Source organism: Oreochromis aureus, linkage group 14 (genome assembly GCF_013358895.1).
Source record: "Oreochromis aureus strain Israel breed Guangdong linkage group 14, ZZ_aureus, whole genome shotgun sequence".
Taxonomy (NCBI): domain Eukaryota; kingdom Metazoa; phylum Chordata; class Actinopteri; order Cichliformes; family Cichlidae; genus Oreochromis; species Oreochromis aureus.
In genome coordinates, this window is record NC_052955.1 from 36,005,842 (window position 1) to 36,021,269 (window position 15,428).

The window sequence follows — 15,428 nt, forward strand, 5'->3', positions numbered from 1 at the left end:
GACACCTGGAATTTTATTAACGCTAAAAAGAAATTTCCCAATGAATGTAGTTAATAAAACAACCAAATGTCCTGTACCTGCCCACGTATGGGCAGTTTAATTCACCATCGCATCAAACAGGCAAATTGCTGACAAAAATAACACAAGTACCAGCTGATTTCAGCTGATCCGGTGTGTGAAGTGGAGGAAGTGCAAAATGTACCCAGCAACATTATCATAACCCAGATTCAAGTGTGTGTACACAATAAATAACCAAAGAGCACATTCCATCTGCAGACTAAACACGTGTGTGTGTCTGTGTGTGTGTCTGAGAGAGAAAGAGTCTAAATCCCTGAAGAGGAAACCTGCAATGTGAGAAAGGTCTGTATTCTGATATGTGATGCAAAAAGCTACATAATCTAAAATTGGGACAAATGTGTCTGAGCAGTGTTATCTGGGAGAAGTCAGAGTACAGTTACCTTGGGAGGACTGTTCTGTTCCTTAGGCACATCAGCCTGATTATCTCCTCACTCAAATGTTTAAATTTAACCAAGGAACAACATATTTCATACTTTTTATTGCTGTTGATGTGCCGTTATTCATTCTATAGTCACGTGTCGCACAGAGCATACTTTGACTTACTAGCACTGATTCAGATTCAGAACTAAAAGAAGAATGCAGGCAATCCTTCGATATAAAGCAGCTACAAAGTTACAGCTCTGCCCTTTAATCCATCTTTCTGTCATAGTCAGATTGTCTCTAGGTTCATGTGGTATCAAATAGAATTTCAAATAGAATCCATAAACTGTATATAAAAAGTTGATAGAGTCATCTGTCTGTATTTTGAAGCCAGAAGTAAACAAGCTCTAGTTATCAGCTCAGGCTTGCTAGCTTGGTTAGGAATCTGCATGCATTATTGAGTACAGATGCCAAAGTCAGACACAAATATCTGCAAATTATATATATCATATATAAGCAGATAATAGTTTATTTATGAGATATTTAATACTGTGCCTACCTTGCCAGGGATAGAGATGGAAATTAGTTTTCAGATAAATGTGAAACAAGGCATCTTCTCTTTTCTATAATGTTTTTTTTACATGGTTCCTCACAAATACAACATAAAACTCACATTAAACTAAAAAAATATCTAAAGTTACACAACTGGTTCAGGTGAGAAAGTTGATCTTTATGGTTTTCTAAGCTAATTCTCTCTGATAAGAAAGACTGTGAAATATGGCGGAGAGCCAGCACTAAGTAATATATGAATCTTGACTTGAGTATATTCTGTCACACTATCAGATAACTAACAAATTCAGTCAACAATCAAACACTGATGCTCATTGTTCCTATAATGGCTTGACGTAACCTCAGCATCAGATGGTGGTTGTGGAGGGAAAGCTGACCTACAAAGCAAAGCTCTTGATTTAGCGGTCTATATTCATCAATCTTTTGAGTGTACTTGTGAGATAACAATTCTAAGCTCTTGGTGAGACTCGCCAGAGATAGTCAGGGCTCAGCCAGTTGCTATGAGTGACTGTGTAGTTGAAAGAAAGATCAGAACGTCTATCAGGCACAAATGACCAGACAGTATATGCTGATATCTGCATAGCACTTTAGAAGTGGTAGTCAAACAGAACATGAATGACCAGCTGCCACAGCTGAAAACAAAACAGATGATTTACATCTGAACCATCTCTGTGTGTTAACCTCAAGGTCCAAACAGTAACAGGCCACCTTGGATTTAAAGATCCGAGTAGTGATACTCAAAAGAACCACTGCATGGTTTAGTACTGGGGCAGTGAACAGTAGCTTTAGAGTCCTGCTATAATGATTGTTCTGACAGATGTGGCACACACTGACCCACAAACCCTATCAATCAAGCAGAACCACAATAGCAGCTTATAAACCTGAGCTACTTAAAAGGCTGGCCCTTCCCTGCCAAAGAACAAGGAAAAGCTCCGTCTTGTACCAGACTGTTTCTTTTTCTCTTAAATCAAACCATAAGCTGTCTGGCCAAGGTGTCAAACCGAGAGTCAGACTGTCTAAACATACTGTTGACCCAACAAAAAGTCTAGACACAAAGCACAAACTGATCTGCTGAGGCAAAATTCAAGAAGTTTAGTCTCAAGCATGCCACAATGCCCTGTTGTGGCTGTTTGTCTCCACAAGCAAACATGGAAAAGTGTGAGTGAAAGGCCATCAGTGTCTTTTCAAAGAGCTGGCTTTAAAAAGCAGTAAGAAACTTAAAAAGTACTACCACTTTGAACAATAGACTGAAAGTGGTCTGAATCTGTGTTGTTGATGGGAGAACCACAATACACACAACTGTGGCGACAAAATGTGTCAGCATTTAGGTGATAATAATACTGTTCTCTGTTGAATATGTCTGACTAACCTAAGAGTGTGTTTAGAGCTTGGTGGCTTATTTGTATCAGATCTCACTTATGATCATGGTGAGTGAGCACTTTTAGCAAGCTTTGTGATAATGCTAATAACTGTTAGGTAGCCAAAATACAAAAGCTTGTGCCATGTGGATTGTGTCATGGGTGTTAGCTATGCCATACAAAACCTCGTAATGCAGTGCAATCTACAAGGTGGTAAAGAAGCTCCACTTCTATGACCGAGATGAATGATAAACAGGCTGGCACACCACAGATATGTTTACGTCACTTTTTTCACTTTTTTTTCTTGTAGGCGTCTTTGTGAGATTTGATCAGATTTGGATAACATGAGAAAACAGAAAAAAAAACCCAAACAAAGCTGATGATAGTCATGATAACAAGCTTGCCTTACTCACAGCATAAGGCGTGCAGGACCAGGAGGCACCAGCAGATGCTATTTTTGTGTTGCAGACTTCTGAGAAACTATCAGGATTGGGTTTACTTTGCCCTGCCAACACTATTTCAACTGACCCTTCAACACTGGCAGATTTGAGCCCAAAAATCTACATCGCAACTTAAGAAAACTGGCGTTCTTCTATCTGTACGACTGGTAACACTGTTTCCACTGGACACAGGAAAACTGGAAAAACAAAACCAAATAATTAAAATACTTGCAGTTGTCAGTACTACTCCTCAGCCACCGCCCGGTCACCCATGGCATACCTATGTGACCAGAAGGATACATGATCTATTAAGCCTCAATGTTTGAAAGCTCTCTTAATCACAGTGCATTCTTACCCGCATTGTCATGGCCATGCACGTATGCACCAAATAGTGATTACACTTCATTGCCTGCCTAGTTGTCAAAGTTCTATTTAAGCATATCTACTTTCACAAGAGTCACAAGATTTTCAGAAAACTTGACCTCTGACCTTGTTATCAGGTCACCCAAACTAGAACTCGTACTAGATTTTTACTAGATGCCACTATAGTATCAGTGTGAAAATCCTAGGTACCTAAGAAAAAAGTGGTCACATTCTACATAAGGAGGCTGAAAAAAGTAGATTAAAAAAATGGAGGGAAATAAACAAAATTGGCTGCATTAAGATCAGTAAAAAACAATGAGTCTGGGCTGGAGGACATACACTATTTTCATACATCAAACAAGTCCAAGCAACAGGAACTGTGCACTGTACTGCAAAGCAAGTTCAACATACCCATGTTATCTTTCTGTTATCAGGCTTCACTTACTGTAACATCGGCAGTCAGGCTAAGGGGTTACATCACTGTATTGACTTAGCAAGTTGATAACCATGGGTTTATTAATGTAGCTATGCTTACCTTCACACAAAATAGGTGGCAATGCCAGTCTCTGGCTATCAAAAACATTACAGCAATTGTTGTGAAACTGTTTGCAGCAAACAGGGAAAAAATCTTAATCATACTTAAGCATGTGGACCAGAGGACTCGGGGCTGGATCCCAGGAAAATATTTCCTGAGATCACTGATCAAGTGGAAGTCGGTATACTTATTTTACAACTAGATTTCTTTTTGAAACCAGAGAACTCACCATTTGCTGGCCACTGGAAAGAATATAAGTTTAAGGCATTCAACATTAGCTTAACCTTCCAGACTGGGAAGCTACTTCCATTTTTTATATATAATCTATTGGTCTGATCAGTACATCCATTGTTTTGCCAATGACATGTCTAAAGCACTACACAGCTTCGTAAGTCAAAACCCACTGGGGCTGCTTTCTGCACGCTCTGCTGTTAGTGCAGACACCAAGCCCCTGGGAAGACGGTGATTATATGTGCTTGAGTTCATTAGCAATATGCACAGCCCAGCTGGTGACCTCTAGTTAAAGTCCTGCACTTTTCAGATTTTGTGTGTTAAAAAGGTGCTGATTACCTAAGGGGTTAACACGAATAACTCTAGCAAAGAACAAGGAACTCTTTATAACCAGTATTTCACCTTTGCTTTAATATAGCCTGACTTTTGTGTCTCTATAGTTAACCCAGCAGCACCATGATCCCAAGTGTTCTTTGGGAACTCTCTTTTGAAATGAGTTGGTTATCTTAGGTCATGTTTGTGATTAAAGACTTGCATGAGCTATGTTTACCCCCTGATGTCAGCAGGCAGCAGTTAGTTTCCATTGTTAAAACTCCATACTCCAGAGTGCTGTTATACTGTAAAGTGTAATAAGTGTACTATTATGTCTTCTCTTTTCATTGTTCTCAATGGCAGTTAGTTTTAAAGAGCCTGTGGACGCATAGCCTATGCTGGTTATTTTAAGTAATTTGGCAGATAAGACCTCTCCTAAAGGCCATGGAGGTATACAGACACACACACAGACACACACACAGACACACACACACACACACACACACACACACACACACACACACACCCAGTACTGCAGCACCCACTATCAACCTGAGCTAAGATCTGTGTGGATGTGCAGGGTCTTGGTGACATGAAACTGTTAATATATTAAGTTATTGCTTAAAAAAAAGTGCTAAAAAGTGTTAACCATACCCAGTGAGCCCTAAACCACATTCACTTCTCAGTAACACACATGGGAGTTACATACAGCTGACTGGACATTACAGGGGCCTTTGGGGCCTCTACAGTAAAGGCTGTGCTAGTTTATTTGACAGAAATGTTCTCATTACTAGAATGCAATAAAAATGCACTCTGGTATTAGTTCTGTCACCCTACTGTCAGGCTCAGCCAGCAAACCAGCTGATAGTTGAGCTGATATCCTTCTGCTTTTCCTATATGCAAATCTATGAACATGATGAGCAGAAGAACTCAGTGAATAAAGAATGTCACATTCTGGAGCATATCTGATGCAATAAAGATGACAGATTTACTCTTTCTGAAAGCCACTTTCAAACAGACTTCTCACAAATTCTCCTTAATTTCCACTCTTCCTCCTTCCATCCATGGAAGCAGTTATTGAGACTAATCCAAAGGAGAAGTGGATCAGTCATACTTTGTGACCCATGCAGAGGAAACCTGAGTCATTAATCTGGATGCTGAGAGGAGGTGAGTGGCCCACAGACCTGTCTGCTCTTTGAGAGACTGCTGGGTTTACAAAGAGCTGCCAGATAACCATCAAACTACTTTTGTACAGTACAATAAGAGAGTTAATAGAATAACTCCTTATTCTATTGTGTCCTAGTGGAGAGCTGTAACAGTAAAAACCACAGAAGAGTGTAAGGTGTGCAAGAATACTGTAAACCCAGACCTCAAGTGCACTGAAATTAATGTGAACAACAGTGCCCCCAACTGGTAGGACAAAGTGCTACTAGTAGCACCAGAGCATTGTGGGTCTTTACCATGTGCAGACTAATAAAAGGAAAGCTCTGTGGTGATGACTGCAGCTTTCGTAGCACTCAGCCTTCCTTGGCTCCTGCAAAGGATCCTGCCAAGGATCCTCTGTGGAGGAATGCTTCTCCAGTTAAAGCACAACAAGAACATGGGACTTGTTCTTACCGTAGAGTCCCTCGTTGGGGAATGGGACAGCTGGTTACTGCTTGGCTCCCATGCTGAAGAGCTGAATGCTCTGCTGCTGCTGAAGGCCTCCTGGGTGGAGCTCCGTGACAGGGTCTCCTGAGTAGTGCTTCGGGACAGGCCTGAGTAGCCGGGTCGGGAGCTACTGCCGTACGAGTCAGCCACATCACTGGTCCGACTGCGGTAGCTCCGCAGGGCACTGGTGGATGAAGAAGGGGTTGAGGAGGAGGAGGAGGCATCATTGAGGCTCAGAGAGGCCAGGTCCCTGCTCAGGTCACTCTGGGATACAGATTTTCGTCGACTGAGTGAGATGCTGGAAGCCACCGGTGAAGAGGAGAGGTAGCTGGACTGGGCTGGGGATGAAGCGTAGGAGCTATAACCAGTGTAGGCTGACCCTCCGCTTAGCCCTGACCCTCCATAGCTCTTGACCGGGGTTCTGCTGAGGCTCTCACTCCGGCGGCTGCTGCTGCTGCCAAGGATGTCAGTGCGAGGGATGGTTCGACCCCGGTCACGCTCAGGGTCCGAGGAGGTGCTGTAGTTGCGGCTGCGGACGGTGGCGCTGCTCAGATAGCTAGAGGATAAGTAACCTGAGGAGGAGGATGAAGAGGAGGAGGAGGTGGACTTGTAGGAGGACAGCCTGTCCCGCTCGCTGTAGGAGCTAAGGCCCGGGGTTAGGGAGGAGCTGTAGGAGCTGTAGTGGCTGGTGTAGGAGGGGCCAGCGTAGCGCTTTGCGGTGGAGGAGACACGGGACATACTGCTGCTGCTGCTGGTTTCTCAGCCAAGGAGAGGGAGAGCCTCTGGAAGACAGCATCGACTGCACACACAGCAAAGACACAAGAGCCCTGTATTAGTTCATCAGCAACAATCCAATCAATACCACAGCAACAACGTAGGCAGTGGGCAGGCCATCATTTACCCTCGCTCTATTGAGCATTAATTGTGTTTTAAAGAGACAAAATGATTCAAGGCTGTGCATGACTGAGTTTAAATGGCAGAAAATGAAAACAAACACTGATTAATTCACTCATCCTGACTCACTGTCCTGCCATTTAGAGAATGACATCAGCATTTTCTCATGTCTAAACTCATTTATCATAAATCGCATTTCCTTTGCATTGCAGCAGTCAATTTCCTGAGCATGCGCTAGTGTTTTTTCCACACTTACTGGACTCCAGTCGGCACTAAGAATCATCAGAACCGCCTCAGACTGAACGTTTCTTATTTCACTATAGGCAAAGGTCAAAGTTTCGTTTCTGAGTGCTACATAATGCAGTAGTAAAAAAAATTAAACTCAAATGTATGGGCACTAACTCAGCTCTGTTAGCCCTCAAAAATAATGGAGCAATTTCTAAAGGTCCTAATGGTATCATAAAAGCATACTGTGGCAGAGTAGTACATGACTCCACATGTAACACTCTCTTCCATATTTAAATGGACACATCTTAAACTCCACACATACTGGATATTATATGTGCTTTTGAGTAAGTGTGTGTAGGTGTGTAGGCTGTTGCTCCAGACAGATGGAAAATTGCTGCAATATAGCAGCTGTGCTCAGTGTGTTTACATCAAACAAAGCTTACACTCACACTCTCAAGCTGTTGGATCAAATGATACCTTTCTACACATTCAATTAGCCAACTGCACTGGATGTGCTCTTTAAGCTGGCCACCATAAGCGCAGATGCTTTGCACCTGTAAGCCATTTTGCAACCCAGCTCTCTGACTTATATCGTTTATCACTGAAGCCCGCTTCATTCTGTTCTGGGTGTTGCTCTGCTCTCCATAACTGCACATAGAAAAAACATTTTCTTTAAGATGGTTTTGACTAAAATGTAATCAACAGGACCTATTTATATTTATTCCAAGCTCCAAATTTTTATCCATAGACTCTTATAGAGTAGCATCATAGTTCTAAGAAAATAATCCTCAGTACTCTTTCCGTTTCCTTTAAGTCAACCTTCTCCTGATTGGCTTGTCTTCTCAAACAGGTCAAATGCTACCTCTGACATCATAAAAAGTCAAGAGTAAAACAAACTGGGGGTTTAGACAGCCTAGGGAACTTTTGGCTGATAGGCATTACCTGTACATAGTCTGATCTCACAACCCTCATGATACGCTCACCATTCTACCAGTAAGCAGAGAGGCTTGAGAGTTACCAAATTACCCATCTTCCTATACTCTGATCCTACATCATGCAGCTCTAAGGAGCATGATATGAAATCCAGGGGAAAACCATGGTGATACAATTAACACCAGCAAGCATGCTTGCTGACACACAGTTTAGGATATCAAACGCTAAATCCCTCTCATCAACATGGAACCCTCCTCTCAACCCAGCGCTAGAAAAAATCATGGAGATTTGAGGAAATATGGAACATAATCTCTCTTGCGGAGACCCAGCAGTGCTCCTCCTGCCTGCCCTGGTCTTCCCTCTCTCTCACAGCTATACCAGGAGAGTCCAGCTTAATTCAGGCGAGCAGGACAGTGTGTTCCTGTGGCTGAGGCAGAGAGAGGCTCTTGTTCACATGTACAGCAGTGTCTAAATAAATAAAAGTATCTGGTGAGGCTGATCCGTGTTGAGTTCATTTAGGGAGGCTCCTATTTCTTTAATCTGCCTGTCTCCCCTCTTCTCTCCCCCTCCTCAGCACCTACCTCTACTGAGTGTGATTTCCTTTCCTTCGGGGTCTCTGTTGATCCCCTTCTGCTGTTCTTGTTCTCTCTCTCTCTGTGTGTGTCTCTCTGACCACAGCTTTATCTATAATTCAGCATATGGATCTGGAGCAGGCAGACAGGCACCGTTTGGAGAAAGACCAACTCACGGCGCTGGCCAAGACACACAGAGGGAGGCCAGGCGGCTGTGGCCACTCAGTGCAGTTCTGCTAAGCCAGCAGGACTAGCAGCAACGAGAAGCTGGCCTCGATTTCAGTCAGCCAGCTTTGTAGACCGTCAAGGTTTGTTTCAATCATTTGACAGTGCTGGTATGTGGAGGGTTATTTTGGTTGTGGCAAAGTAACATAGATGGCACAGTAAAATGTGGATTCTGTGTCTGATATCAGCCAACAGTTTTCAGACAGGATAAAACCTGGATCTGGACTTGCTCTTCTTCACCGCCTTTGTCAGTTACTGGAGCCAGATAATTAAAAAGTTGGTGATTATGGTGGGAAGTACAGCTGGAAGTTAAGTGAAGAAACTCATTGGCAAAAGGGCTCATGAGACAAACCATCCCAAAACATGCACCTCTTACTATATTTCATGTCATTTGCAAACATCATGTTTTCAATTATACTTTTTTTTTTTTATTATTCTATGCTGGGGGAATACGTTATGTTTGTGCAACTTGTTAAGCTGGACCTTGCTAACATCAGTAATTAAGCATTATCAGTATATTTTTCATGTATTCAGCTGGTGATGCAGAAAATGTATAAATGTTTTTATACTTGGTTCTAATGTGCTGCTGAGTCTGTTTTACACAGCTGGAATGGCAACTACTACACTACAGAACACGCACCAGGAATACCTGTTCAATCAACCAAATTAATTCAACTTTGATCTGCTGACAAACGCCTCCCTTATCAGGCTGTGGGACAGAAAATTTTAAATGTTTATTTCACTGCTCTGTGCACTATCACTAGATTAACGATCTTCTGCAGCATTCATTTCCTGTCTTGCAGTGGTGTTATCATCTTTATAGAGTTTTATCATCACCTGATAACCTCTGATTGGAATAGGTGACACTCGTAGGGATCGTTTTATGAAGAAGAGTCTGATGTATGAAATGCCCCTTTTTGTGTGAGCACATACAGAGTCTGACACAGAAAGCCATGCTTAACAAAGCTGATAACCACCATCATGACACCTGTTAACTACTGGAGTAGTTGTCAAGCCATCTGACATAAGGAAAGCCTTAAAGCCATGTTGAAGGTCCTCGACCGTGTATCCCTCTGATCACTACTAACAAAATTTTTACACTTAACTGAATGAAATGATTTTAACTGATGCCCCCACTAACATGTGTATATCTCTTGTTCCCGAGTGTTTCCTGGTTTCTTTTCCTGCTGGCTCTATGCATTTGATGAATTGTTTGGACTTTTGTTAGCTATAGGGTTTTCCTGCCACACTAGGCTTTGCAAAAGTGCCAGGTAAAAAGTTCTTATTTTTGTCCAAAATCCCAGACCCTGTACTGCATATTAACATGACTCAAAAGGCCTAGGCCCTGTACTATGACTTGAGTTCAACATACCCTGGGTATCTTACCGTTATCTGGATTCAATTACCCTAACATTGGTAGTTACATGAAGCAGAGTATCAAGTGGTTACATGAAGCAGAGTATCAAGTCTAACCACTGACTTAAATTGTTTTTATGTATTGCAACCTAATCAGTAACATATGAATATGATTTAAAAACTAATTCAGCCATTTTCAGTAATTTATATGTAGTATTCTGATTCTATTCTCTTTTTAACTCTGTTTTTCCCCCCAAAAATTTGTCTGTGCTTATGTCAGTTATTCGCATTACACACATTTGAGTAATTTGAGTGGACAATTTGTTGCCTAAAAACAAGCTAAACAAGATTTTCACAGCTCAGACCAGACTTTGATGATAGCAAAGCCATTTTTCATGAAAAAAAAAATCCACTGGCATCAGCTAAAGCTGGTAAGTCCACCACATCTTTATCAGCACAGTAGCTCACACATTACTATGCGTAAACAGAAGTAATGAAAATGTAAGGGAAAATTAAATGAATGCATAGAAATTGTAAATGTAAAACAACAACGAGCACAGCTGTTTGTTTTTTTTAACTGATTCATACCATCAGACAGTTCCAAACTGCAGGAATTCTTCACACCTCTTATAACCCTTTAAGGAAATCCCCCTCTTCTTCCTGTGTCCACACTTAACTCTCACCTCTTAGTTTTTAGAGCATTCTTTTTGATGTCTTTTTTTTCATCTCATATTACAGAGTAGGCACAAGAGGAACCTTTGAGTGACATAGGTATACTGTGACTGGTACAGTAGCAAGCTTACTTTGGTCCAACATCGGTAACTGGCATATTAAAAAAAAAATCCACGCAAACATAAGCTATGTAAGCAACAGTTAGTTGCTAATAACAAAGCCCAAGTGAAATTTTTGCTGACATTTTTTCTCAGTTTGCTACGGAAGACATCCACAAAGCAAAGCAATTTGGAGTAAGGGTTAGGAACTGAAACACATCAGAAAAAAGTCAAAGATTTTTCTAACTTTGTTGTCACAAGAAAAAACAATGACACACACAAATATAGCTCTGATCATCATTCATCATATTGATGTAGTTACTGTTTTACCAGCCTCAACCTGGTTCTCACTAAAAATGTTCCTGGCAACTAATTCAAATGAGCTGGGGAAAAAAAGGCGATTAACCGACTAGTCTAAAAACAAGAAATGCTCACATATTAAGTTCATTTTTAAGACTGTTAATTGGACAATGTTAAAAAGTGTAGTAGGCCTAGTGAAAATAGCGATGATTAGTTGCCTATCAACTAGTCACGCACATTCCTAGTCCTTACATCATGCTACTGTTTGTGCTGGTAAAGTGGCTCCATGGTTTGGTGGTTAGTACATTTGCCTTACATGTGAAAGATCTCCATTTCAATTCTGGGAAGAAACACAAACCCAGTCATAAGATAGCATTCTCCTAATAACAGTACCAAATTATTACCAAATATATGGAAAGGATATGTCAAGAATATCCCTCTGGCATTAAAGCTGTGTCAAACAAACATGCAAATCCATCCACTGTGACTACTCCTCAGCTTCCTGGCAGAAAGATCTATGGTATCAAACTGAAAATCCTATGACCTCAAGGTCACTAAGATTTAAATTTGTCTGAGATTTTTAGTAGATGCACTTGTGAATTTGAAAATCCTAAAGTTGCCTTCTTCTTGAGTTGTCATATTTTCAAATGTAGGTGTCCTGGGTAGGGGTAAAAACGTATAGGTAATGTAAAAAGTTATTTAGTTCTCATGTAAGCTCCCCTGTGGGCAGTTATCCTGAGGGATTTTCCAGAATTCTTAAAGCACCTTAAAATAAATATTTCAAATGTGTTTCTGTGGTTTTACCAGTGTTGTGTGGGGCTGTGAAGTTTCCTATATAATGGCTCCCTTTCTACCTTGAACTGAACCTCTGCCTACCCATCGAATGCACGCACCTCTCTGTTATCCCACAGCTGTGTTGCAGCCAAAGACAAAGGGCAGCTGAGTAAAACAAGTTCGGGCTCGCCCACAGTGGAGTGCAAACAACAAGTCGCACCATACTTCATGGACACTGGATTGATAAGAAAATTACAGATCCCACTTCTGAAGAGATGTCTCCACGGAAACAACAACACACGCAGAGTCACGAGCAAAAACACACACAAATGCACTCTGGCTACTTCTGCATTTTTGGCCTCCCCTGAGGCTGTGATAACCAGCAGTTACCATAGCTACTGGGCAACAAGCTGCATTTGTTTGCTTGCTACCAACACATGAAGGACTTAAAAGTAACAGCAGGGCATATTCCATGGCCACTAAGTATCAGAGCTGGAGAGCTGGTGACTTAATGCTCTGCATTCTTTTCCTCCCTTTTAGAGCCACCAAGGAAGTGAAAACCCTCTGATTAACAAGTCTTTGTGCAACTGAAAAGTCAGAACGTGGTGAGATAGAATCTAATATGGGAGGCCAGAGGAAAACAACATTGTACTACCATGAAAGACTTGGCTGTTCTGGTAGGCTTCTACTAAATCTGTATTAAGAAAGCTGTCAACAGAGTAGCACAAGTGACTGCATGAGTGCAGTGCAAGAAAAGATTTCAGCAGCTGACTGCTGGCATCCTGCTGGCAAAGAACTGAAGGAGATGAGGTTTCACTTATGGGGCAGGTTTCAGAAAACCAAGCTCAAACAGAAGCTTCCTTTCACCAGAGGTAATTGAAAGATGAAAAAAATCAAATCAACTTTAACCCCCCCCCCAAACTTACAACACTGATAGACAACGCCACAATTCTCCCTGCGGAAACACAGTGTCTGTGACCTCTTAGTAAAACATGAGGTTAAAGGACCACTACAGTCAGAAGAAGACCTCAACAAAAGCCTGATCTTTTTTTCTGAAGTACTTTATATTTATTGTCCTGGCTCTGTTCTGGGATCTTCCCACCTTTCCATGTGTGTACATGGAATGCATAAGGAGGGAGGAGAGCAACAACAGAACTCCTGGCACAGATCAGAACACACATCAGCGAGATGGATGGGGTGCCATAAAAACATAAAGCCTCTGGAAATGGCTGTCGTTATTATCAAGGCGCACAAAAAACAAAACAAAAAAAACAAAAAACAAAGAGAGAAATAGGACTAAAATGTGCTCATGCTGTCATTCTAAAAGAGTCAGTGAGTAAGATCTCCTCCCACACCCACTGTCCTCTCAGGCTGTGCCCTTGGACTGGTGGAGAGGAGAAGCAATCTGAAGCTTCCGCTATCCACCAGTGTTGTTGATGATGCAGGACGCTAAAGGCACCGTGCCCTGGAGTGGTACTGCGTGAATGTAACATCAGTACAGACACTCGGGCTGATCTGGAGTGGGAGTGTGTCTGTGTGTGAGTACTGTACTGTACTGTACTGTAGTAAATGGCAGGCTGAGTCAGTGCATTTCTGAGGAGAAATCTATGTGTAAATTCTATGTGAAACTCACTGCTGGTTCAGGCCCTGTTTCCACAGACAGAAGACATTTTCTCAATTAGGATCAAACTAGTAGAAAAATATTCCACTTCCCCATATTGTTAATAAAGGATGGTGATCAATACTCATGTCCAATTAACCAGTAGGCTCACAGTGGCTGCCACATTTACAATTCAATTCAATTCAATTTTATTTATATAGCGCCAAATCACAACAACAGTCATGTCAAGGCACTTTATATTGTAAGGTAGACCCTACAATAATACATTCAGAGGAAAAACCCAACAATCATATGACCCCCTATGAGCAAGCACTTTGGTGACAGTGGGAAGGAAAAACTCCCTTTTAACAGGAAGAAACCTCTGGGAGAACCAGGCTCAGGGAGGGGCGGCCAGAAACCAAACCAGATTATTATGACCACCACCACTCCCACACCTCCTACTTCCATGTGCTATTACTGATGTCCTCATAGTCTGAATGGCAATCAGTTCTTCAGCCTGACATCTTGGTCACTGCCTCATTTAGCATCTGGGAGGGGATTAGTTTTGTTTAACTCAAACCAATCAAATATTTGTTTTACACTTATTTTCCAATTGTTGAAGCCATAGCCAAGTCATAGTCTGAGGGAGATGTACCTATTATTAGTTCCATCGACAAGACAATGATAACTATAACAGTTAATAACTTATGAATACATCAGAAGTAGGCATAAAGTAAAATGTGTTAACTTATCTAAACAAAGTTGGAAAAAACAAAAAACAAAACAAAAAACCCCTCTTAATTTAGATTTACAAACATTTACAAAGAAAAGATTACCTCCAAAAATGATTTTGTTCATTCCTGGCATAAATGTTCATCATCGTGGACTTCATGGAGTAAAGTCTACAGGATGCCGGACAATCAGGAACAGCAGCTTCCATTGTCCCACTTTGTTTCATTTAGAGCAGCTCACTGCACAGGTTAGCTCAGTGGGCGGAGGTGGCTTCATGGAGTGCTCTATATGCTCGCTATTGAGTTGCAAATTCATCAAAATTAGCCTTTTTTGTTGCTGACTATCTTCTGAAATTGAGGACTGAAACTTAACCAAACCAAGGAGCTGAAAGACACCAAACTGCCCCACAGAACTGATGGGAACTGAAGAGATTTTCCATCTGAACTTGACTCACTGCTAACATCAAGCTGGTCATAACCACAGCTTTAAATCAGGCTGCTGCGAATGAACAACCTATTTGAGATTTAGAAAGGAAAAAACAGACATACTGACTTTTGTCAGACCACCGTGTACATTTACAAGTAAAATATGTGAACTTAGTAAACTGAAGGCTATTTGGCCTTCACAGCAGTATATTGCAGTGTTGCCATCACCTCAGTATAAACCGACCAGCAGTAGCAGCACGAATCAGCATGTGCCAGCAGAAAACATTCACAAAATAATTTGGTTCTCAAAGGGAAAGATGTTAAGAATCAACAAGGGGACTGTGAGTGACTGTCTCTGAGCTGTGCTGGTTGCCATATATACCCTGAAATATGAGCAGATAAGAACATGCTGATGCCACTGAAGGCCACACTGACAACCCTACCCTACCCCTTTGCCTGTAACAACTGGCTGCCAAGCATATTAAAAGAGGCTCAAGTACTCCTCCATTCCAACAGGCCATAGCTGCACCTTCGCCAGCTATCCCTAACTAGTGGTTAGTTCGTCACTTTTGTTTTGACCTCAGCCAAATCTTGTGCATATGGCAGTGCAGTACTGTGTACATGCAGCATTTAAAGCGCTGCACAAAGAAGAAAAGGAAATGAACTGGAGGAATGCACAGTGCTGGCACAAAGATGATACACTGCATAAACCATGAAATTAA

At 41.6% G+C, this 15,428-nt stretch overlaps 1 protein-coding gene across 7 annotated transcripts in view; it reads right to left on the minus strand.

The window, feature by feature from the left end:
- Positions 1-15,428, minus strand: part of usp2a (ubiquitin specific peptidase 2a) — a 105,834-nt gene that overhangs the window by 81,792 nt on the left and 8,614 nt on the right. For all 7 annotated transcript variants that reach the window (XM_039622837.1, XM_039622839.1, XM_039622838.1 and 4 more), the window contains one exon: positions 5,865-6,696. In XM_039622837.1, the coding sequence (XP_039478771.1) occupies positions 5,865-6,635 (771 nt within the window). In that variant the 5' untranslated portion in view covers positions 6,636-6,696. The remainder of the gene's footprint in view (positions 1-5,864; positions 6,697-15,428) is intronic.